This window comes from Myotis yumanensis, unplaced genomic scaffold (assembly GCF_028538775.1).
Source record: "Myotis yumanensis isolate MYYU_CA2020_CCGP unplaced genomic scaffold, mMyoYum1.0.hap1 SCAF_10, whole genome shotgun sequence".
NCBI classification, from domain to species: Eukaryota; Metazoa; Chordata; class Mammalia; order Chiroptera; family Vespertilionidae; genus Myotis; species Myotis yumanensis.
In genome coordinates, this window is record NW_027223761.1 from 43235329 (window position 1) to 43259734 (window position 24406).

At 54.0% G+C, this 24406-nt stretch overlaps 1 protein-coding gene across 1 annotated transcript; it reads right to left on the reverse strand.

The window, feature by feature from the left end:
- Positions 1-694: 694 nt before the first annotated feature.
- On the reverse strand, positions 695-23745 carry STARD10 (StAR related lipid transfer domain containing 10). Its single transcript, XM_070425570.1, has 7 exons — positions 23512-23745; positions 22832-23142; positions 4077-4224; positions 3355-3458; positions 2664-2781; positions 1339-1391; positions 695-1101 (listed from the first exon to the last, which is right to left on the reverse strand). Exons 2-7 carry the CDS (start codon positions 23036-23038, stop codon positions 856-858), a joined length of 876 nt encoding a protein of 291 aa, XP_070281671.1. The 5' UTR covers positions 23039-23142; positions 23512-23745; the 3' UTR covers positions 695-855.
- Positions 23746-24406: the final 661 nt, after the last annotated feature.

A 24406-nucleotide genomic window follows, 5' to 3' on the forward strand; every position in this document is an offset into this window, starting at 1 on the left:
CCTACTACATGCGAGGCCCAGTGCCGGACACCTCACTGGGAGTCTTCAAAATGACCTAGGGAGGGCTCAAATCACAGGGCCTATTCCCTCCGATGCCCTGGAGTCTGATGGCCCTCACCTCATTCCCAACCTCCCTCCTCCAGAACATGATGCCCCAACCTCAGTTCAGAGGCCCACAGCCCTGTGGCCTGACACCCAGGGACCTCTCCACCTCCCTTCCCTGATGACTAGAGAGTATCAATCCCCCAATCCATAGATTGGACGCTATGAGGCCGAAGGTCACAAAATAGAAACCCACTTCCCCATGGAGCTGAAGGTCACACAAAAGAACCCCACCCTCTGACCCCTGACCCAGGGCCTCTAGCCAGAGCTACTCCTTCTCTTAGAGAAGTGAAAGGTAGTCAAATAGCTGGAGAGAATGGCAGAATGACCACCAACAAGGACAGGTGGGTGGATGAAGAGTGAACTAATGAATAGACACAAAAAGGGAATGGAACATACCCAGAAACGGAGAAAAAGCTAACCACCCAATCCCCCAGCTACCCATGGGGAGGAAAAAGGATGCCTAACGAAATAAAGGTCAGGCAATCGACGATAAAATTAACAAAATAAACTGTAGAGCAAGGGGACCAAGAGTGGCAGTTGTGCCCCAGACAGGTGGGAAGCAGGTACAGCGAGGAGTCGATGAGCCGGCTGAGGCTGTGGGATGGTTTATTAGGGCTATATCCAGCAAGGCCACAGTGCCAACCTGGGTCTGAGCCCAACGTCCTCAGGAGGCACAGGGGGTGTGGGAGGGGAGAAAGCCACCCCCAGGCTCTGCCCTGTCTTGTCTCAGTCCCTGTTATGGTTCCACGCTCAAGTGAGCGAGGTATCATCGTCACTTCCCTCGCCGCCAGCACCACCCATACGCTCCTCCCGACTCTCTGCCACCGCGCTCTCATCGATGTTCTCCAGCGAGTCCGCATGCTGCACAGACAGCTCCGACAGCGCCAGGCTTGGCAACAGGCTCTGCTCTGGGTGTAGCCACGGTTTAAAGTGGGGCTGATGCTTCTGCTTCCACTCAGGGTACTTGACACACGCCTTGTACATCTTCTTCATGGCCTGTGGACCCGCAGCACCAGAGTCAGGAGTGAACAGGCACAGGACTAGTTTCTTACCACATCCCCTCTCATGCTCTCCAGCCACTCAGCCCCCCCACTCCCAGCATCCTGAGTTCTTGCCCCGAGTTCATAACTCTGCCCCTCAGCCCTGACTCCACGTCTCTATCCCCACTCCACCCGTTCAGCCTAGAACCCTCTCCACCAACCTCCATACCCCCAAAGTCCCAAGGCCACTCACCTTGGGAGCCAGGAACTGAGAAGATTTATTCACCACCCACTTGGGTAAGGAGCCTATGAGAGCAGGGAAGGGGAGTGAGGAGAGATGGGAAGCAGCAGCCTCAGGCACCCCAGTCCCCTGCCTCCAGCCTGAGGTTTCCAGAGAGGCCACCCTCTTCTCCATGGGAGTGGGGGCGGGGGGTGAGATAAGTCCCATAGGACTTTAATATTCTTACCCTCTCTTTCCATCTCAGACCAAGGTGCTCTGCTAGAGGGAATGTTAGCTTTTTCTCCATTTATGGGTATATTCCATTCCCTTAGTGTCTATTCATTAGGCTTACCTCTGTTTCCCTGCCCCCTCCTGCTGAGCCCCAGAGGGCTGGCTGCAGGGAAGAAAACTGCAGGGTCCTAGGTGACTACAGGCTACAGATGGACTGAATTGCTGACCCAGCAAGCTCCTGCCTGCTGCCTGCCCTCCACTCACACTAACATCCCTTCTCATACCCAGTTCCTCTATGGGGAATAGTCCTGATGCTTAGCCCCTACACTGCCTGTACCCTAGAAAGCCTCCCACCCCAGAAAGCCTAGCTGCTGCACAGGCCTCTTGGCTGGGCACCCCAGCCTGGCCTGACTTGGAATCCACAGCCTAGCTCTCCCCCCTGTCTCATTCCCAAGTGTCTGCTCTGCCTTTGACACTCAACACACTCACTCAATGAGATGCTGGGGAGCCCAGAGCCTTGGCCACTGGGCCCTCAGTGGGGTTCAGGGCATTCCCAGGTAAAGGTGCTTGGGGCTTACCCATCCTTGAGTCATCCATCCATTCATTCACACACTCCACATTCGCTCAGTGATACCCACCCTGGGCCAGCCCTGGGGACACAGAGAGGAACTCACTGTCTGGGGGGCCCAACAGTGTACCAAGTGCTCTGCTAGAGGGGAATGGGCCCACAGAGCAGGGAGCCAGCGACTCCTCTGGGTATTAGGGATAGAGGAGGTGACATCTGGAGAGACGAGTAAGGGAGAAGAGGTGTTTCTAGGATGCCTAGACAGGGAGGTGGGAATGTGTAAGAGCGGCCGGTGAACAGGGAGCAAGTCAGAGTATAGGAGTGTGAGCACTAGGAAGGGAGCTCTAAGCTTCATCATGGGACACTGGCTACCACCTTGGCCCTGGCTTTTCAAACCACTGTGATGTCTCAAACCATGGGTCAAATGGTTAATATGGATGAATATGCCCCAAAATACAAAACAACTCCTAACAAAAACCCTTCTGGATTCTGAGTAAATCAAGTCCCATCCCCTGGGAAATAGGAGAGGATCCCATGGTAGGCTCCAGGGCCAAGCCCTCACCTTTGGGGTCCACCTGGGCCAGGTAGGTGATGACGCAGCTCTTGGGCCCTGTGCTCTGGATGAGGTAGCCCGTCTGGATGGACACAGCTCGGACCAAGTCTTTCCGAGGCGGGTATTTCTGGGGACAGAAGGCACAGGGAGGTAAGACTCAGGATAGGAGCAAAGGAGGTGTCTCTGTGAGTACACACACACACACACACACACACACACACACACACACACACACAGAGTTAGTTAGCTCATATCTCCTGGTGTCCACTCCAGGCAAGGCCTGCTGCTGGGGTAAGGAGAAAAGGAAGAGTCAGACTAGGCTATCCTTACCCTTTTTAGGGTCCGGGTTCATGAGCACACACAGGCAAGCACACACATACCTACACACACGCGTGCGCACGCGCTTGTCCTTGCCCAGGCCAGCTGTACCTGTTTGTCCTACCTGTCATGGAGATCAAAGTGGCCCAGCCTCAAGGAAGGCCAGGGAACCCTGACCTCACTCCCCGCTTTCCTAGTCAGACCATGCAGAGCCCAACCAGTGGAATTCAGCCCATCTGAGGGCCAAGAGATTTCATGTCTGGCTTGAATTCACAGGGAAGTCATGGTAGCAACCAGGGTCCTCTCCCTAGGCTAGGCCTGCCAGCCCAGCCCTACCTGGCACCTTCCCTGCCCACCCAGCAGGGAAGGCAGGTCAACTCACGGGATGTTTGACTGAGTAGTTCATAATGATGTAATCAGTGCCCATGGGGAGCCAGGAGCGAAGGGTGATGACATCACGGTTCTTCAGGGGCTTTGGACACCTCCCTGTGGAGGGCAAGGGACAGTTCAGCCAGGCCACTGGCCTGCCTGACTGACTGCAAGGGAGGGCATGGCAGAGGCTAGTGACACAGGGATGCCTAGTTAACTGCCAGCTCCCCCTGAACCAAACAGGTACCCCCAACACCACAGTCCCAGAACTGGAACTAGGAAAGAGACAGAGCACAACCCTCTCCCCTCCTGTCTCCAGTCACCCCTGCTCCTCACAACCTCACACAGCCCTTACCTTGCTGGCCTGGCTTGTTTGTATATGTGAGTGTATGGGAAAATAACGGTATTATTTGATGTAGGTACATGAAAACATGTGACTGTGAATACGTGGCATATGGCTGTGGGTTGTATACATGTGTACACGTGTTTGTGTGGAATGTGCATACATGAACACGGGAGTGCATAATGTGTTTTAGTGTACGTGTGTGTGTGTTCACAACTGTCTGGGAGTGGACAGGGATGTCAGGAAGGGCAGCCCAACAGCTCAGCACTCAGGTCTCTGAGCACGTTGGCCGTGGGAGTGACCACAGGGAGGGAAGACGGGAGGAGCCGCCTCAGCTGGAAGCCTGGTAGAGGCCTGCAGGAGGCTAGGGGAGTGTGCTTGGGCTTGCTCACAAGAATAATAGCCCACGTCAGCATTGACTGTCAAGCGAGCGATGTCGAAAGTCTCAATGACGTTGCTGTCCCACTTCTTTCGGTATTCAATGTCATGTAGGACATCGTAGAGTGTCTCGGCTGGCACATCGCGGCACTCCATCCGGCACTGCAGATAGACACATGGGTTGTCAGGGTCACACAGGGTTCAAAGCCTTGGTACCAGGGGTCCGGAGGGCAAACAGGCAAAGGGGGGAGGAGAAGGAGGAGGTCAGAAAGGAACAGCGACCTCTAAAGCCAACATGGACTCGCCACTTGCCACGAGTCCTGTCCAGCCCTCCCAGAAACCACCTGTGCCAGGAGACAGCAGCCCCTATATCCAAAGACTATCCCCCCACCGTAGCTCCCAACAAACCTCCCCATTTGACCCTGTTTCCTTCTCAAGGAGGCCTTCCTGAATTATCCAGCCATACATTGAGTCTCTAGATCTGTGCCCTCTCAGACCCTTGAACTTCATGGCCGCAGGCTCACAACTGATTCAACACAGAACCTGGTATGGTTACATGTTGACACGAAAGCATGAACGAACAAATGCCTAAGTGGATGATTTCTTTCCTCCATGGTACCTTATCACCTGGCCATACCACTTGTCCTTCTTTTTTTTTTTTTTTTTTTAATCCAACAAGCATCTTTGGATCTCTTATTATTTATTAGCCTTGTCTTCAAAGAGCTTTCTGTCCAGCAGAGACAAGAGCTGCCAAAGATACCTTTGTAAAAATTTAACCCTTACAATAACTCTGCCACACAAGAAATCCAAGGAGAAAATCAAGGTTCAGAAAGATTAAGTAAAGTAACTTGCCCAAGTTCACCCAACTGGAAAGTAGCAGAGATATGGGATTTAACCCAGATCACATGTCTGGAAAGCCAGTAAAAACAGAATGAGGTTTCGCCAGATTTGCACTCAGCAAGATGAAACTTAGTCCATAGCCTTGTTCTGTGACTTTTTTTCACCCAAGAGCCCAAACCCCAGGATCAAGTTCCTCTCAGCAAGTGAACACATTTTCTTGCATCGTTTAAAAAGGTCTCCCAGAACTGGTGTTCAGACGGTGCCAAGGGAAGCACACACATTGCTTTCTACTAAAAAGGGGACACATGCAACCATATGAGGGCGGCGTCACATTGCCTTCCCCCTAACCTTGGGTTAGGCTCTGGGGCTCCTAACCATATGAGAGGCCACAGGAAGGACACATCACTACCTATTGGGTATTTTAGGAACCAGTGAAGTCATCAAGCCCTAGAAATACTTCACTTTGCAGAAAATAAAGAGGACAGAGGAACAAGCTAAGTATTACCATGAGAAGCTAAGTGTTACCACGAGAATACAACCAGACAAAGCCAGAGGGTGAGAGATTCTGCAGAGTTACTGGTCAGTCTCTTCTACAGACTAATGTCATAAGGAACTAGGCTAGACTGAGAGACTTACAGAACACAACAACCAGATGGAAAGTGTGTTCCTGGATTGCACACGGGTTTGGACACAACAGCTATAAAGGACATTTGGGACAACGGGAGAAATATGAATATGATCTGAGTGTTAGATGTGCCAAAAATTTGCTGAATCACAATGAAGATTGCTGTCTGAAAACAAAAAAGCAGATTACAAAACAGAATGCATGGTGTACTCTCCTTTGGGTGGGGGGAATATGTGCACAGAAAACGCTCAGGAAGCACGGTCACTAAGGAGTCAGCAGTGGTGAGCTCTGAGTGATGAGACTATGGTGGGCTTTGGTTGTTGTTGGGTGGGGTTTTTTTTTGCTGTTTGTATTTCTAATTTTCTAAAATGTATAGTACTGCTTCTATAATAATGAAAAAAATTAAATAAAAAGTTCCCCCACATGCCCGGCCAGTGTGGCTCAGTGGTTGAGGGTTGATCCATGCACCAGGAAGTCAGGATCCAATTCCTGGTCAGGTCACATGCCCCAGTCACCTGCCGATCCCCATCATTGATGTTTTGTGTTTTTTTTTCTCTCTCTCTCTCTCTCCCTTCCTCTCTGTGGAATCAGTTATATATATTATATATTTTAAAGTTCCCCCAGAGATATTGAGAGGTGCACTTACCACATGCCAGGTACTAGCCTAAGTGCTTTATACATATTACAGTATTTTATTCCCACAGCCACAGTCTGAGGTATTAGCCCCATTTTAGAATTAGGAAAACCGAAGTTCAAGGACAGACTCCAGCCTGCAGACTCACGTGACCCCGAACATGTCACTCTCCCTCTGTTTGCTTTCCTGCTTCAGGCGGGGATATGACTAGATTCAATCATTTACCAACCTCCAGTTCCAGCCCCGTGTGGAGCTCAAAAGAGTCAGAGATGAACCTGGGGCCTGTCCTTGAAAGGCTTCTTCCAGTTGAGAGAGGAGACCTACTTGAAAATGAGAAGGTGCCCTAAACTGCCCAGTGGGGCCACAGAGGAGTCAGCTCTGTGATATGGGTGAGGAGTCAGGCTCCATGGAGAAGCTCAGTCTGGAAGGTAGGTGTCTGCCAAGTGGCCTTGGGAGAAAGAACAGCCAGGGAACAGGCACCGAGGAGATGAGAGTGTGGCCTGTAGGAAGCTGAATGAGTTTCATTTGCTCTAGTTCCCAGGGTGTGGTACAGCCTAATACTTAAAAGGTCCTGGTTCCAGATCTCCCTGGAGAAATATGTAATTCTGGGACTAGGTCAGAGTAAGTATAGGTGAGCCTGGAACATCTTATTGTGCAAAAAAAAAGGACCTACCACAGAATGCTAGGGAACTTGCCCAGAGAACACAGGAGCCAGCACCATGAGCTTCCACTGGTTTGCTTTGGTTGACCAACTCATCAGTGTTTATCTGAAGCGTTCCCCAGTTTTAGCACTGAAATCCACATCCCAGAAAACCCCTCTGACCTGGGCAAACTAGGACAGCTGGCCACCTGCCATGGGCTAAAGCTGGGACAACCTGTGATTAACATAAATAATAAGGTAACAAGTTCTATTCCACTGAGTAAAATAGGTATATACAGGTATGAATAAATAAATTTAATTTTAATAAGGGTATTTGCATAGTTTCAAAGTACCTTCCCATCAAATACTTATTACAAAGGGAAAATGAGAAACTCCATAATAGAGAAACCTGGCAGGTCCCACTTTAATCAAGCAATTAAAGTGAACATCATTAGTAATGGAACAAGTTACAACTGGGTGCTGCCTGATAGGACAAAATTTAAAAAATACAGGCATGCCCTGGCTGGTGTTGCTCAGTTGGTTGGACGTCTTCCTTGCACCAAAAGGTTGCTGGTTCAATTGCTGGTAGGGATACATGCCTGGGTTGTGGACTTGATCCCCAGGAGGGAGGAGAGCAAGAGGCAGCCAATCGATGTTTCTATCTGTCTATCCCTCTCCCTCCCCCCTTCTTTCTAAAATCAATAAAAACATATTTTAAAAAAAACACAAAAGAATACAGGCACCACTTATGTGGTATTTCTGCCAAAGATGTATAACCTACATCTAATCATTAGGAAAATCAGACAAACCCAAAATGAGGAACTTTCACAAAATAACTAGCCTGTAAGTGTCAGGGTCATGAAAGTCAAGAAAAGACTCAAGAACTATATCAGACTGAAGGAGACTAATGAAACATGAGTGAATGAATGAGTGAACAAACAACATGATGGGAGGGTGTGATGGTGAGAAGGGGTGGGAGGAGATGGCAGGCACGAGACCTGCCATCACCAGGAACATCCAAACAACCTTCTATTCAGCAGCCATAGGAGATCCAGGTGCTGCACCAGACGTTCAACACACACTCACTCTTCAACCCAGATTTAGAGCTGGTGTCATGCCTGCGCTGCAAAATAGAAAACTGAGTCTCAGCAGAGTAAGCAACCTGCCCAAATCAGGCAGCCAGGAAGCAGCCTGGCAGGGATTCAAAACAAAACCAGGTCTTGCTGTAGTCCTAACCATCAAGGAGCACTGAAGTGTGGCTTCTGAAGAAACTAGAACTTCTCTAAATCCACGTGTGGAAGCTGGCTTGGCTTTGTAAGTCCTCCAATGTGTGTATAGACAGTGAGTGTATGGAGGGGCCGTGATAACGGGATGATGCTCTGTAGGTTAGAGTCCAACCTGGGAATGCCTCTTCCCTCGGGCCAGCCTCAGTGCCCCAGGGCCTGGCTGCACCCACTGCTGGGTACACACTGGAAGGGGCTCACATTGCCCAGACCTTGCCCATTCTCCCTCAGCCTTTTGGATCAGGACTGTTGTGGCTTCAGAACCAAAGGCCTCCCTCGAGACAGCAGACAGTGGGCGGAGCACACAGAGCCCCAACACAGTGCAAACTCTGCATACCATTTTATCTTCAAGATACAGCTGGAAACTTCAAAGGCTTCCCAGCTCGTGGCAGACTCTTAGGGAAGAAGGCCATCAGCAGGGCCTGGTTGGGAGGAGGGCACTGGGAAGGTAAGAACCCTGGCTGTGGTGACCCTCCAGGTGAGAAAACTGAGGTCTGGGTGGTGATCTGGAGAACAGAGAGCATCCATGGGCCTCATGGCCCATAGCGCCCACAGCAACTGGCCTGGCTCCCAGCCCAGCTCTTTCCACCGCCCCCAGGAGGCAGTATGGCTTCGCCAAGACCGGTAAATTACATCTAGCAATGTTCTTGCCTGCAGGGCCAGGGGCCACATCAGCAAGGTGTAATACTAAGAGGCTTTGGGAGGCACGAGTGGGGTAGGGGTGTGTCATTGGAGAATACCTAGTGGGCGGGTCTGTGACTGGAACCCATATTCATTGGGCCCTGGGCAAGTCAGTCACTTCAGTGAATATCTGGGAGCTCCCAGAACTGAAGGGAAGGAGCTAAACTGGGCTACAATGCCCTTAAATGCTGGTTACAACAGGGAGCCTGACATGCAGCCATTTCACAGCTGAGAAAACTGAGGCCCAGGGTAAATACAGACTATGACCCCTCCAGACCCCATGACAGGGAGAACTGGGATTGCCCAAAACTCCTGGGTCCAACACCACCCCCAACACCCTGAGTTCCACAGAGCCATGGTCAGAAAGGACTGGACAATTAAGGAAAGCCATCAGGAAAGACTCCTGCAGTCTTTGGATCTGGCAATCCCAGATTCCAATCCTCTCCTTGGGCACAAGATTTAACTCTCCTGAGTCTGTTTCCTCATATGAAAAACGGAGATACTGCCCTGTCCAGGTAGCTCGTTGGTTAGAGCATCATCCTGATATGCTAAGGTTGTGGGTTTGATCCCTGGTCAGGGCACATACAAGAATCAACCGATGAATGCATAAATAACTGGAACAACAAATCAATGTTTTTTTTCTCTCTCTCTCAAATCAATAAATTTTAAAAAGAAAAATGTGGATACTAATAGTACCTATGGAATGGAGATGCTGTGATTACATTCAATGAGGTAATGTATATAATATGCCTGGCACATAGCATATACTCAAAAAACAGTAGCTGTTGTTACTCCCGCAGGCTTCCTCCAGCTGCCATTCACCCTTCCACAGGCCAGGACTAGGTCCATTTGCAAGTGCTTTCTTAGATTTTGTGCCCTAGGCACCTCTCTTACCTCACCCTGGCCCTGCCCTTTTGCCCATCCATTCGCCACTTTCTGGAGTCTGCTGTGTTCCAGGCCTGCAACTGGGCAGCAGGGACCCAGGGGCGAATCAGACCTGGGCCCTGCCCCCAAAAGAGCCCCATCAAGTGGGTGGTCAGAAAGACAGGAACACAGAATCCCAGCAGAGAATGAGCAGTGTGGGGGCATGGGGAGTGAAGGTAAAGGAACTGTGGGAGCAGAGGGTGACGGAGCCCAAAAGGAGAGGAAGCTCAACTGCCACCAGGGGAGATCGGGCATTTCAGGCAGCCAGACCGGTGGGTTCAAAGGCCTGGAGGCTTAACTAAATATGCACAGAGCAAGGCCCAGGGTCCAGACTGTGTCTCGCTCTCCCCTTCTCCTCTCTCCTACCCCTTGCCTGTGCTTCTCAGTCCTTCCCATTGCTTAGCAATTAGAGGAGGAATCTCCATGGAAGGAGGGAAGTGTTGGGGGGTGGGGTGGGAGGGCCGGCAGGGGAGAGAGTAGCAGTATCTCCCAGGACCCTTTTCCCTGAGACAAGGGAAAAGAAGTCAGGTCTCCTGCACAGAGCTGTGGTATGGCCTTGATGGCAAAGGCCAGGGCAGTAACAAGCAAACTGAGATACAGACAGGAGAACCCAAGTTTGTCCCTCACCCCAAGACCTCACACAGCAGGCCTCCAATATCCTTGCCCACAGGATTTGTGGGGCCCAAGAGATGATCTCTTTCACCACTACTCTTCAGGTTACCTCTGGGGAAACTGAGGCCCACTTGGGTTCAATCCCTCAGGCCGTGCCGCCTTCTCACCATGTTGCATTCTAGTAGTTGCATAAAAGGAATAACTGTTAAACAAATGGCCCTTTCTCAACAGAACCACATTCAAATCAGAGGAATTACTCCTAGGCACTAGGTATCAAATCAGTCATAGCCCCAAACAGTAGCCACCACCTCAATAACCATTATCATGTGCTCAAATCACTAATTTATTATCCCATGAAGGAGATAGTAGCACCCAGACCATGGACCCCCTGGGCTAAAATTTAGGTCAAACCGACTCTGCCAATAGTCAAGGACACCAAACTGCATCCTGTGCAGAAATGGACTCTTACCTTACCAACAACCCGATTGGTATCATCATCCCCACTTATAGATGCAGAAAGTGAGGCCTAGAGAGTTACAATGATTGACCCAGGCCACATGGCTAAACAGTGGTGAAGCAGAGGAACAGAGCCTGGGTGTGCCTGACCCCAAAGTGTCAGGACATTCTGCTACTTTCATCAAGGAAGCAGACTGGCCCAGCTAAAACAAACATGCTGGAGACTGTCTTAGTTAATTGATGGTTAGTATGCAGCCTTCAATGGATTCAGAGGGCTCGCTGACCAGAGAGGCAAAGCTCAGAGGTTCTTCCTCTGAATGAGGTCACTGACTCCATCCTCAGATCTCACTGGACTCAAAGGCAGGGTCACACTTGCCCAAAACCCGGCACTGGGGCTCTGCGCCTAGAAGCCCCTTGGGAGAACCTTTCGGTCCTGCATTGCCCTACCAGACCCAGCCAGGCCCCACAGGCTGACAGCTGACTCAGCAGTTCCAGGGGCTGTCTGGGTCAGACAGGCCTCTGCCCTGGCCACATCCGACCGGTATGGCCTTGGCTTGGGCAAAGGACGTCAGCTCTGAGTCCCAGTATCTTCATCTGTCAAACAGGGTAATCCTCCCCTCAGAGTGGAAATGTGAGGATTATATGAGACTCGTACATAAAGCCCAGCAGCTTTCCCTGACTTCTCAGGCCCAGCCAAGGGGAGCACCTTCCTGCTAGTCCCCAAAGGTCAAGCAAGATATACAGGGACAAGGAACAACATTTAGAACAACAAAAATGCCTTCTGTCTCTCCACAGGGTAGATGGACGGGAGGGGCAGGTGGCCCTCTTACACCAGGACCCTACACGAATGCCCCCAGACACACACACCACCCTCAAACCACAGCCAGATGCTGCCCTATCAGACCAGGCCCTCCTCCCAGGGCCTGCTCACGCCCCAGCTTGCTGGCTTCAGGGCCCTCCCCTCTGCCCCTCCCAAAGCCCACAGGGCCAGTGTTGAGACAAGCTGGTAGAGCCCCTCTGCCCTTGCCTCTGGGTTTCCAGGGCCCCCAGAAGGGAGACCCCCTCAGACCTTCCTCCATGTTCCCCAAAATCCCAACAGCAGCACAAGTGTCAGGACGTTCTGACACAGGGGTCCAGGAAAGAGATCTGATTGGTCCTCCCAGGACCTCCCTTGGCCGGCTCCTTTTCTATTTTGTCTTCAAACTTCAGCCTGGCTGACCCCTGTCCCTAAATTCTTCAGGTTGGGCTGGGGCCTACCCTTCAGCCCCCAGTGCCTCCCTCCATCAGCACGCACTGCAGTGCATCGATTTGTCTGCAATGCTGTGGCCCCTCGTTCACCTTGGCATCCCCTGGGCCTGGCACAGCTTAGTAAAGGCCTGTTGCTGGAACAGCAGGATGGACAGGTGAGCCAACAAAGGGGCTGTGGGAGCTCCTCCTGGCTGGCAAATATTTTCAAAATCATAAAAATGCATCTTTCAACTTAGTTCCTGTTACTCAGGACCAGAAATTTATACTCAGGAAAAAAATACAAAGAAAAAAGTCCTGTTACAATATTCATGACTATATTATTGCATTTGTAATTAGCAAAATATATTGGAGAACAACCTGGACCACCACCAACAGCAGGACCGGGTTGGGTTAAGAATGACATCTCACCTTGATAATGACTGCCAGTTACGGAGGACTGTGGGTTCCCCCGGGCCAGGGGCAGGGGCTGAGCTGGCTCTGAACCCTCAAAACCCAGAACAGGCCTCAAAACCCAGAACAGGCCTGGCAGGGAGCAGCTGCCGGAAATGTTTGTGAATTAATAATCCTGTAGCAATATGAGATACTTCCACGGATGCAATGTTAAATGAACAAAGGAGGATATTAACTTCTACCAGTGCCATAGTCTAAACCAGCGATTTTCAACCTTTTTCATCTCATGGCACACATAACTAATTACTAAAATTCTGCAACAAAGGTGTATTTTTTTGCTTATCTGACAAAAAAAAAGTATAATTTTTAGTCATTCACACCAGAGGGCTATTGTTGTATTGGCTGTTGTCATATTTTTTATTTGACAATCTAAGGGAAAAGAGGTCAGTGCCCCTGACTAAACAGTCATGTACTGCATGTTTAAAGAATTCCTGTGGCACTCCGGTTGAAAATTGCAGGTGTAAATGTAATATAAATTATCTATACCTGTGAATGAGAGCTGGGAGGAACCAAAAAAAAGTTTTACTCAGGAATTGAGGCTCTGGGTGATAGATTTTTCATGTTGGGTTCTTGTGACTGTTGATATAATACAGTTTCTATAAGATATAGAAACTATATCTATTTTTTTTTTAAGTTAAGAGTGTTGTCCAGAATCCCAAGGTTCTTGTTCCCTGGACATGGAAGCCGGGACTCAGCTGAGATGGGGTCTGAGGTTGCCCATGCTGGTGCTGAGTTACCTTGGAAATGCTCCAGTCGTGTGGCCGTGCTGGGAGTGGAGCCAGAGGGCACTCAGGGCCCTTCCACCCTTGCCTCGGGCTGCGGCATAGGCATGACAACCCTGGGCAGTCAAGGCAGGGACAGAGGGAAGCTGGGGACAAAGGTACAGGGAAGGGCACCTAAGTGGAGTCCTAATGGATGAACATAAAGTAGATGGCACCCCGATGTAAGGATGGGGAAGAGGCTCCTGGCAGAGGTGCTGATATGAGCCTGGGGACTGGAAACGGCCTGGAAGGGCTGAAGGAAGGAGAGGGCTCGTGCAATTCCAGGAGGTAACCTGAGTGAGCAGGATGGAGGCGGAGGAAATGGAGCTGTCCCTTGGGTACCTCAGCCTGTTCGTTCATTCATCCATTCAACAAATGTGAATGGCAGGCCAGCTCTGTGCCACGCTCTGTGCTAGGGATTTAGCAAATTCGTCTAATCCAGCCATGGGCAAACTACGGCCCGCGGGCCGGATCCGGCCCATTTGAAATGAATAAAACTAAAAAAAAAAAAGGCCGTACCCTTTTATGTAATGATGTTTACTTTGAATTTATATTAGTTCACACAAACACTCCATCCATGCTTTTGTTCCGGCCCTCCGGTCCAGTTTAAGAACCCATTGTGGCCCTCGAGTCAAAAAGTTTGCCCACCCCTGGCCTAGTCCTATCCTCTCAGTTATCTAGCAGGGAAGATTATGTCCATTTGTAAATGGTGACTCAGAAAGGTGAAGTGGAGGAACTAACCTGGAACCCACTGTGACCCAAAGTCCACCCCCAAGGCTGTTCCCCAAGAACCTGGCTCTGCTCTGTGGAGGACCCAAGGGCTGCCAGGTGGGCCAGCACCTGGCCAGGGGAGGACCGTCCCTGGGCCTCCACACTAGGAGCTGTGGCTGTTGGCTCTGCCTGCAGCAAGGGGAGCTGGAGGGACACAGAGAACACGTGGGGGTGGTGCACCCAACACAGGGTCTCCTTCCCCCACCTTCGGGCTCAGTATTCCCACCTGCAAAATAACAGACGAGTCCTGTGCTCTCTCTTCTGAAGAGAAGGGGATCTAAAACCAGATACACCCAACCCATCTTCTCCCCAAAAGAGGGGCCCCCTAAGAGTGTGGTGGAGAGTGGAGGTGCTACGACGCCTCCCCTAGACAGAGCTCCGAGTCTGCTCAGGCAGACCACGCTGGGCCCTCTGCTGCTCTCCATCCAGGGCTAAATGACTCATGGCTGCTCGCCTCCTCCCTCCTCCTTCCCCCCAGTCTCCAGCAGCCTCTCTGGACCCCCACCCCCAGGCTCATGAGCAGCAGGCCCCAGCTCTGCAGCCGCAGGAACATCCTGCTGACATCTCAGAAGCTGACCTCCTGGTCTGGGGCTCCCGCCACTCTGTTCCAGCCCTGGGGGAGATGCAGGAGCCAGACAGAGGAGGGGGAACTGAGAAGGAGAAGCAGAGTGTGGGTGGGCCTGGGAAAAGGGAGGGGGTGACGGGGGACCAGTGAGACCAAACAGGGCCAGGCCTGGCACACAGACATCAAGACAAAGGCAAATTGGATAAACGCCCCCCTGGGCTTCAGGGACCACAGCGGCCTCCGATAAACTCCACGCTGCATCTTCAACAGCCTCTTGGGCATCACCCTTGGACAGCCCACACACCTTCATATGCACCATGTCCACCACTGTTGCATTGTCTACCTCAATGCCCACTCCCCTCTGCTCCGCTCCTGTGCCTAGAACCAGGCAAGGTCTGGACTCATCCCTCACTGTCATCCCTGGGACTCCGCTCAGTCAAGACCTTCCCAACAGCTCCTCTTCACCAATCCCAGGCAGGCCTCACCATCTTTGCTTCGAGTACTGCAGCCACATCTTCAGCTCATGGCTCCCAGGACAAGCTGTCCCCTGAGCCAGGGAGCTTTCAGAAACCCAGAGCTAATGACAGCCCTGACCAGCTTGAGAGACTCTGCTGCCTCTCTCTCTGCCTTCAGCAAATCCTAACTCCAACGTCCTCCTCACTCAGGGAGGCTTGGCTTCCCTGAGGGACTCGCCAAGACCTTCTCAGTTTGGTGCCTGGCTCCTGCTGGCCCCCCAGACACTGCCACCCCCCACCCCCCCATGCTGCCAGCCCTGGCCTCCCTCAGCCTGGGTTCTCAGAGGGCTATCAATGTCTCCATCAGTCTCCCCCTAGGACTTGAGAGCAGGACCTGGGTCTGATCCATCTCTGGTCCCCAGCAGCAGCACAGTGGTTGACAGAGTAAGTGGGAGGCATGAGAAGTTTGTTGAATGAATAAATAATTGGGACAGGAAAAAAAAATTGAGGAAAAGAGACAAGTAGCAACATTAAGGCAGGCTCAGTAACCATCTGAGACAGGAATAGGAAACACACCCTAAGGGGAGACTCGGAGACCTGGAGATAGGCCCAGAGGCCAGGCCAGGAGGCTGGATGGAGGCAGAGGGGGAAAACCATGGCAGAGTCGGAGCTGAGCAGGGGGCAGGAGGCGCCAGGAGACAGCTGAGGAGACATAATTGGATCAGCGACAACTCTGCTGCAGTGAGGGGGAGTGACTCACACACACAGAGTAACACCAGACACAGAAACATGCATACAGTTTCACACTCAGAGGCACACACACAACCTTAAAGGCGCATCCACATGCATTCACCCACAATCCAGCTCCATGCAGAAGGCCCGCACAGAGAAGGCCAGACAACCCCAACATATTACCCTGTCCTCATAACACACAACCACCATCCGGTACCTTATTTACTTATTTGCTTGCTTCTATTTTGCTTATCTCCCCCTCAAGATATAAACCTATGACAGCAGGGCCTAATCTGTTTTACCACTAAATTCCTGGATATAACACAAACCTTGGCATATAGGATGTGCTTAATAAATATGAATATTGGAGACACACAAGGGAACACCATCCCCTCTGCCTGTGCCTTAAGAGTCATCACCTCCCTGGTCTAGTACCAGGAACCAGGCAATCTGAAAGGGTCCAAAGACAGAGTGGGGACTCCGGGAGATGGTAGACGGGAACCTCGGGGAACCAGGGAAAGAGGCAGGATGAGATTAAATGGCCTGGACACTGCATGGGTACTCACTCCCCCTACTTCCCTGGTATGGGGGCAGGGCTGGGGGTGCACCTGTGCAGGCATTGTTCACCTGCCCCAGGACATAAGGATTCTGGAGACATCAGAGGTAGCAAGTACCTGCCTCCAGGGAGCCCAGGCTGAGAGGCAAGGAGGCAACAGGCTATAGCCACAGAGAACTGCTCCAGCTGCCCTGTGCCACCTGCCCCAGGCTCTCTTTAATGACAAGTAAGAGGAGCCTGCATTTGGCGTGGGACCCACCCTAAATTCTGGGCCTACTACATTCTTCCACTGCCTGTGTTTCTGAAGCTCCAGGGGCCAGCCCAAGCACGCCAGAGGAGGTAAGGGGAGGCATCTCAAGCCTGACCCCTGGTCTGAGCATTTTCCCTCCCACCTGTTGCTGGAGCATGCTCATCTGCCCAGGTCAGGGGTCATGGCTCAACAGGGTTTCTATCCCTGTCTATCTCCGTGGCAGCTGGCGCACAGGCCTGTGGCCACTGGTCCCTCAGGAACTGGCTAGTGCGACCCAGGGAGGTCTCAGATCCCTGAAGAGTGCCAGGTGTGTGGGGTCATGGTGCCTGGGGCCTGGCTCCAGGTGGCCTAGCCAGGCGTGGGGACGCAGGGGAAGAAATAAAACCCATCTGTCTCCAGGACTCCCTCCTTTCTCTCATCTCCTGAAACTTTAAAGACTCTCGACTGGAAACTGAGCTGGGGCTCGGACTCGTTAAAGTTTAAAAGCCAGAGCCTGGGGAGCTGGGCGTGGAGGGCACAGAGCCAGCTTGGGAGCTGGGGGCTCTTTTAACCACAGGGACACACTAACTGGAGGCACCCACCCCGCCCTACCCCACCCCACTCCCACTCACAAGGTTCCTTATCCTCAGGGCAGGCACCAAGGGGGCTGCACATCCACACCCCAACCGGAATAACACGCCACAATTTGCACATTGCAAAGGGTTATTCTGTAATCACCATGTCCCAGTCATTATCCATATAACTCCTTGCTCCATTCCTCACGGTCCCTCCTTTACTGCGGGCCTCAGTCCTTCAGTCCAGACAATATGGCAAAAGCCTCCTCCTGCCATCCGCATTATCTAAAACCCTCCCCTGGCACCTCCAGACCTCCAGCACCCAAGTCCTAAGGCTTTTAGTCGAGCTCCCTAAACACCTCCAGCCCCCTGAGCTCCAAGCCCCACACTGAACACCTACAGTTCTCCTAATGCACTGCCCTGTTTCCTGCCCCAGGGCCTTTGCACAGCTGTTCCTCTGCAAGGACAGCTCCCAACACTATCAAACTTGTATGCCTCATTCTCTAACCAGTTCAAAAGGCATCACCTAAGCATTCCTCCTCTGTGAAGCCTTCCCTGGCCTCCACAGCTGGTTCAGAGTCTCCCTCCGGTTCTCCACAGCTCCTGTAACAAGTGTCTGTCTCAGCACCCAACTGGGAGCTCCTTGAGTGCAGGGCTCAAGTCTAATTCCCCTCTCTGTCCCCAACCTCCAGCACAGGGCCAGGCAGAGAGGCTATCAGTGAACGACCACTACATGTGTGAGTGAATGAATCAAGTGCCTGAGACAGGCAGGGCAGCACTACCATCCACATTTGACAGATGAGGAAGCTAAAGTCCAGGCAGGGACAGCAACCTACCTATGGCCACTCTGGACCCTATACTCTCTCACCTACAGCCTCAGGCCAACCCAGGCACTGCCTCCAGGAAGCCTTCCCTAAAGCCTCCAGCCACTTCTGACCATTTCCTTCTCTGAGCAACCCCACCTGAAGGTTAGCAAGGCCTTAGTTATCTGCCCTTACTCTGTGTCCAGATCCCCTACCACCATGGCCTAAGTCAGACCAGCACAGCCTCTACATACCACCTTCCCAGCAACTTCCTGTAGAAATGGGGAAATGGAGCCCCAGAGGGGACAAAGGCCCACCCTGCACCTGAACTCACCCAATCCAAAGCCCTAAAACCAATTAACTTCCACCCCTGCCACCACAGATAAGAAAACAGACTCTAAAAGGTGAAATGACCCCCAAGGTCACATAGCAAGGACTGGCCTCTTGCCCAGCTGGACCCCCTCCAGGGTGCCCTCCCCACAATGAAACAGCACAGCGAGACCCAAGTCAGCAGAGAGAGGTAAGTTATGAGTAGCCATGGGGTCCTGAAGACAGACGGGCCCAAGGGGGCAGAGAGAGATCTCAGCCCTTAGAGGTCTCAGCCTTGAACCCAAGGACCTGTGTTCTAATCCTGCTTCTACCACTTCCTGTTTGGTCTTACACAAGTAAGTTCCTGCTCTGAGCCTCAGTTTCTACATCTGTTCGGATGGGCTTAGTAAGACTCATGCCACAGGACAGCTGTGAAGACACAGTGGGAAGGCAAAACACCCTGCCCTGCCCCACCTTCCCCATGACCTTCTGAGTCCCTCAGACTGTTAAGAGTGAAAAGGGCCCTTGGAAATCCCTGAGATGATCCCCTGATCCCTCTTTTCAAAGGGGAAGAGAATGAGGTGCTAAGAGGGGACAGGCCTGAGCACTGGCTTGAGAGCTTGGAACCCACGGAGGGGAGGTGGAGGGCTGCGGTGTGGAAGCAGGTGGACAGTGAGATAGGGCAGTCGGGGGCCACTGGAGCTTTCCCCAAAGGGAAAGGGGAGGAGCCATAGGGCAGGAAGTCAGAGAAAACAGGTCCCCACTGCCACCCCCAGCTTCCTGTGGCAACAGAAACCTCAGGTTCTCAGAGACACTCCCCCAAGAGATCTCCCTACCTTACTCCAGCCTCCAAGCCCCTCAAGTTCCCTTCACAGTGGTCTGCCTGTGAACATCTGTCCCATGAGTAGACAGGGGCCACCTGGAATTGTCAATCCTCTCTCCACCTGGGTCTGGAAGCCTCTGCGGACACGGGCCAGGTCTCTTCCTCTGCCTCTCACATGGCTAGCCAAGCACCAGGCTAGGCACACAGCAGCACTGGAGAACCTAAGCACATGAGCACCCAGGGCAGGGCTGCGCAGGCCATGTCATCTGCTTTCTGTCCCCCGATCCTTATTCTGTTCCCATGGGCCCCCGCACAAGCACTGAGTTCAGAGGCTCTTGGAGCCAAGAGAGCTCCATGACACAGATAGAGACACAGCTCCGAGAGGGGCAGGACGGTGCCCACGATCACACACATAGAAGAGGGCACCATAGCCAGGGACACCTCAGCCTCTTGCCCAGCTGGCACTGCTTGAACGACTGACAGACCTTCTGGGTTCCCATTCCTCACATCACATAGGAGTCACAGGAACGCCTGGCCTGGACACTGAGAGGCCTGGGTTCCGGTTCCAAGCTGCCCTCTGCCTTGGACCAGGATGCATGTTCAGCATCTGCCTCTGGGACAGGACTTATCCTCTCAGGAGGCGGTGTCTGCCTCCTCTCCAGTACCCAGAGCATAATGCAGGCCTGGGGCCAGCCTGGGCTGGAGGCCAGGAGGGAGGGAAAGGGGGGAAGGTGGCCTCCAGCAGCCCCTTCCCTTTGTCCTGGCACCAAATGCTGGGCCCAGTGCCACAGTGGCTATCAGGGACCTCTGGACACAGAGGCGGGAGAAGATAAGTCAGGGGGAAGGGAGATGAGGCGGAGAAAATCAATCAGGTAGACAGATAGGCGGATCCGGATCCACACCCCCACCCTGTGATCACAAGCACAGGGCATGTCCAGGGGGCAGCTGGCCTTTCCTCAGGGGGCAGGCTCAGAAGGCTGGGGCAGGAGTGGGGGAGGGGGAAGTTCAACAAACACCTGTGATTGAGTTCCAGCCTCCAGGAGTGATCCAATCATCTCTGGGACTCCGGCTTCAGACCTGCTGTGCAACCTTAATAAGCCACGCCCCTTTCTGGCCTCAGCTTTCTCATGCATCAAAGGAGAATGGGATGATGAGAACACCGTGTCCTTCAAAGAGTTTTTTGGGTTTTTTTTTATCTTTACCTGAGGATATGTTTTTATTGATTTTTACAGAGAGAGAGAAACATCGATGTGAAAGAGAAACATCCTTGGTTGCCTCCCATTCGGGGACTGAACCCGAAACCTAGGTATGTATCCTGACCAGGAATCGAACCCACAACCTTTTGGTGTACAGAACAATGAACCACCCCAACTGAACCACCAAGGCATCAAAGCGTTATTGATGGGGTCCAAGCCATAACATTGACCAAAATGTGAGCCCAAGTGGAGAGACTCTGGAGCCAGGCTGGCCTGGGTTCCACTCAGCTGCCCTGTGACCTTAGGCGAGTAATATCACTGCTCTCAGCCTCAGTGTCTTTGTGTGTAGCATGGAGACAAGCCCACTACTGCCCAAGACTAGCCTGAGGGTAAATTAGATGATGGAGGAAAAATGCTTGGTTCAAAGCAGGGGCTCTTAGAAATGGTATTCCTGAAATTTGGGGGGTGGGCAGCTCGCCATCTCCCAGAGCTCGTGCTGAGGGGACCAGAGTGGGGTACAGGATGCCTATAATCAAGGCCCCAGACTCCTCCCTGGGCCCCAGCTCTGCTCACCTACTATCCCCAACCTTCACTCCACTGGAGGGAGCAGACCCAGAGGGCAGCAATAGGGAGAAACATAAGACAGAGAGGGCGAGGCTGGGAGGCTAGAAATCTAGGTTCCAAGCTCTACTCTGTTGGCACTTGGCTGGGTGACCCTGGGCTGGCCCCTATCCCTCTCTGGGCCTCAGTGTCCTCATTAGCACCTCAGTGAGGGGGTAAGGGGAGAATTGCCAGGAGCCCTTTGGCACTTCCAGTATCAGCTCAGTCTGAGAGGGAAGAAGGGGCAGGGTCCTGGCTGCCAGGGAGAGTGTATGCCCTAACCATAGCCCACAAGCCCATTTTTTCCAAGTCCCTTCCACTCCCAAGGAAGACTATCAGACAAGATAAGTCTGCTGTGGCCACAAGAGGTCTGTTGTGGCCGTCTGGCCCCCAGACCCACCAACCCCAGTCCTGGAAGGGGCTAGTTTATCCATTAACCAAGCCAGATGGAGGAGGCAGCTCCACCCTGTTTGTTGACAGAGGATGGGCGTACTAGCCTCCGTTCAGATCTTTCTCTCCCTTCCTTCTGGAGGGCCAGCTCAGTGGGGAAACTACACTTCCCCACCCCACTGTGCAGCCATCCTTAAGCCTTTCCTAGGTCACAGTCAGGAAAACAAACTTGTTCTCACAACCTTCATTCAACTAACATCCCTGCTCTGTCTATGCTGGGTGCAGGGGAACACCAAGCTTGGACATACCAGCTGCCCTCCCCTTCCCTGCACCTCAGGATAGACACAGGTCAGGCCCCCACGGAAGTCCCCTAGCCCACCGTCCTCAGGTCTGGGCAGAGTCCCAGAGGGGGAGACACATGGAAACTCCGAGAGAAAACGAAAGTCAGATAGGCAGGATGCAGAGAGTGATAGAGGGCAGAAAGGGTGAGCCAGAAGGCCACATGGGAACAGATGGACAAAGCTGTACATGACTAAGACAAAGGGAAGCAGAAAGGTACAGGGCCAGAGACGGAACGTCAGACATCTCTGGCTCTGTCTGGTGTGAGGCCAAGGTGCCTGAGCTAAGTCTGAGAGCAGGGCCTAGGCAAGGGGCGGGGGTGTTGGGGGCGGGCGCTGGAGGCCTTCTGAGTCCAGTGCCCTGATCCACCAACCCTTGCAACAGGAATCCACATCTTCACAGTTCCAGAAGGACAGCAGAAGGAGAAGGCAAGAGAAAGGGAAAGGAGGGGAAAGGGCACAGCCTACTGCCAGGAGCCCACTGAAGGGAGCCCTATCCCCCTGGAAATGTGGCACTCACACAATGCCAGAGGTGCTAGGGGTAGCTACTGATGCCTCTAGACCAGAGTCTTCACCAGCCTCTGCTCCACCTAGGCCCCCAACGGAGATGAGCTCATGGGGTCTCACACCCTTAGCCTGCCCTGACAAGGCAGAGAAAGAAAAATCATGGGGCTATAATGAATGGAGTTGAGGGTTGTCAAGGGGTTGATGTGCTTCCCTTGGCCTCCTCCTCTCCCAACCCACCACCAGCCTGGCCCTGCGTAAGGCAGGGACATCCATGCCCTGCCTTTGAGATCTGCCAGCCACAATCCAAAGTCCCTGCAGCAGACTCGGAGCAGCCAGGAACAGAAGGGGGGAGAGCAGGGCACCAGGCAGGAAGGGATCAGGTCCCTGCCACCCAAGTGTGCAGAGAGTGGGAAAGAGACCCAGCTCAGGCTGAGAGAACCAGGAGTTAGGAAGAGAAGGGCTCAGTCTCCCACCTTGAGTGACTCAAATCAGTTAGGAGGGGAAGGCTTGTGGGGGCAGAAGGGTCCCTGAGGGAGACCACCTGCCTGGAGCAGGCAGGGGCATGCAGAAGAGTGAGCCAGAGTCACACACCTTCTCCAGGCCTCAGTTGGCCCATCTGTGTAATGGGGCTTGCAGGACAAACTGTGCCTCTCCCTAGTTCCTGGCAAGAGACTGAAATGCACAGCCAGGTGGCAGTGGCTCTGTGGGAGCACCAGGAGACCCCTGTCCGAGGCGGCGAGGCTGCATGTGCGGTGCCCAGCCCTACCTTGATCTTGTGCAGGGTCCGATCCATCTCCACAGCCTGCACCCACACAGACACGCCGGCCTTGCTGTAGGTCAGGTTCCAGCCCGTCTCGGCCTCACACTCTGACCGGAAGCTGCGGAAGTCCTGGTCGTCGGGCACCTGGACGCTGTCGCGGCCCAGGACGGGCCGAGGCCCCTGGGGCTCTGTGGAGGCCGCAGACTTCTCCATGGAGAGGCCCGGGGCCCTGGTCCTCGTCTGGATCTCCTGGGTCCTCCGCGGAGGCTCCGACAACGTCGACGCGGCTGCAGATGCTGACGCCACCTTCCCGGGACCTGCAAGACCGGTTTGGGGACCGGAGTCAGTGCGCTGGGGGCGCGGGTGGGGCTGTCCGGGGTCCTGGGCGGGTGCAGAGTTCGAGAGAGGCGGGGGCTGGCCCCCGGTGAGGTTCACCGGCCTGGGGCGGTCCCAGGGCATCCCCCAGGGACGCCCCGGACCTCCCGGGGGCGGGGGTGCGGGCTGCGCGCCGGGGGTGGGGGGGCGCGCGCGAGCCCGGGGGGTCCCGGGGAGGCCGGGACCCGAAGTGCGGAGAGTCGGGCGGTGTCCGCGCAGAGCTGGCCGGACCCGCTCAACTCACTCGGGCGGCGGCGCCGGCGCGGGAAGAGCGCGGGGCGCGGGGCTGACGCCGCCGGGCCGCCGCTCACCTGTGCCCACTGCTCCGCCGGGGCCGCCGGGCCGGGGTGAGAGCGCCGCCGCCGCCGCCGCCGCCGCCGCTGCCCCGGCTACCGGGCCGCGCGGGGGCTCCGAGGGGAAGGACAGTGGGTCCCGCGGCCGGGCCGCCCCGTGCCCCCGCCCCGCGCGCCCTGTCTCCCTCCCTCCGGGCCAGGCTGGGGGCGCGGGGGGCACCGCTCGCCCGGGCTCGGTATTTTCCAGGCTGCGGAGGGACCGCGGACCGGCTCCCAGCCCCGCCCCGCCCCCGCCCGCAGGGTCCTAGCGCCCGCCCCGCCCGCCGGGAAGGGACCTGGCCCGGGAGGGACCAGTCTCCAGGCAGCGCTCGGACCCGGCGGGGAGAGGCCGAGATAGACTGGGCTCTGATAGGAGGGGCGAGGGGCTGCTAGAACAGTCATTCTGGAAGTTAACTGAACCCCTTCTCTCCGCCCGCTCCCACACTCACAGGTACGCACCTCTGCAACCACCTACTTACGCACAAACGACACCCCGGAGACCCGAAGATGGGCACACACACCCCACCACAATCAAGGGCAACTCAGAGTTGCCCGCAGCTGGCATCCCTGACCAACCACTAGCCGCAGGGTTCACAGGCTGGCCAGATTTGGGCAAAATCTCCACTCCCAGCTGGGCGCTGTAACAATGCTCCCTCCCGCCCCCCCCCCGCCCCCCCCCCCCCCCCCCCCGCCCCCCAGCCCCAGACTCTGGCTCTGGTCCATCACCACCCACTCTGAGCACCCATGTGTGTGTCCACACATCTCCCATGGACTAGACGTGGCTCTCCAAAGCATCTGGCTCCAGAGCACTGGGGCTCTCTGTCCCGTCCTAAGCAGAGCTGGCCATGCTCCATGGCCCGGGGGGAGATATGTC

Bases quoted from the DNA above. Each gene is read 5' to 3' on its own strand.
- STARD10 (XM_070425570.1), bottom strand. From the start codon at position 23,038: ATGGAGAAGTCTGCGGCCTCCACAGAGCCCCAGGGGCCTCGGCCCGTC. The intron at 4,225-22,831 runs GTAGGGCTGGGC...GTCTATCTGCAG, and splicing joins GGACCCTGCACAAGATCAAG to TGCCGGATGGAGTGCCGCGA. The intron at 3,459-4,076 runs GTGAGCAAGCCC...TGCCCTCCACAG, and splicing joins TGACGTGGGCTATTATTCTT to GGAGGTGTCCAAAGCCCCTG.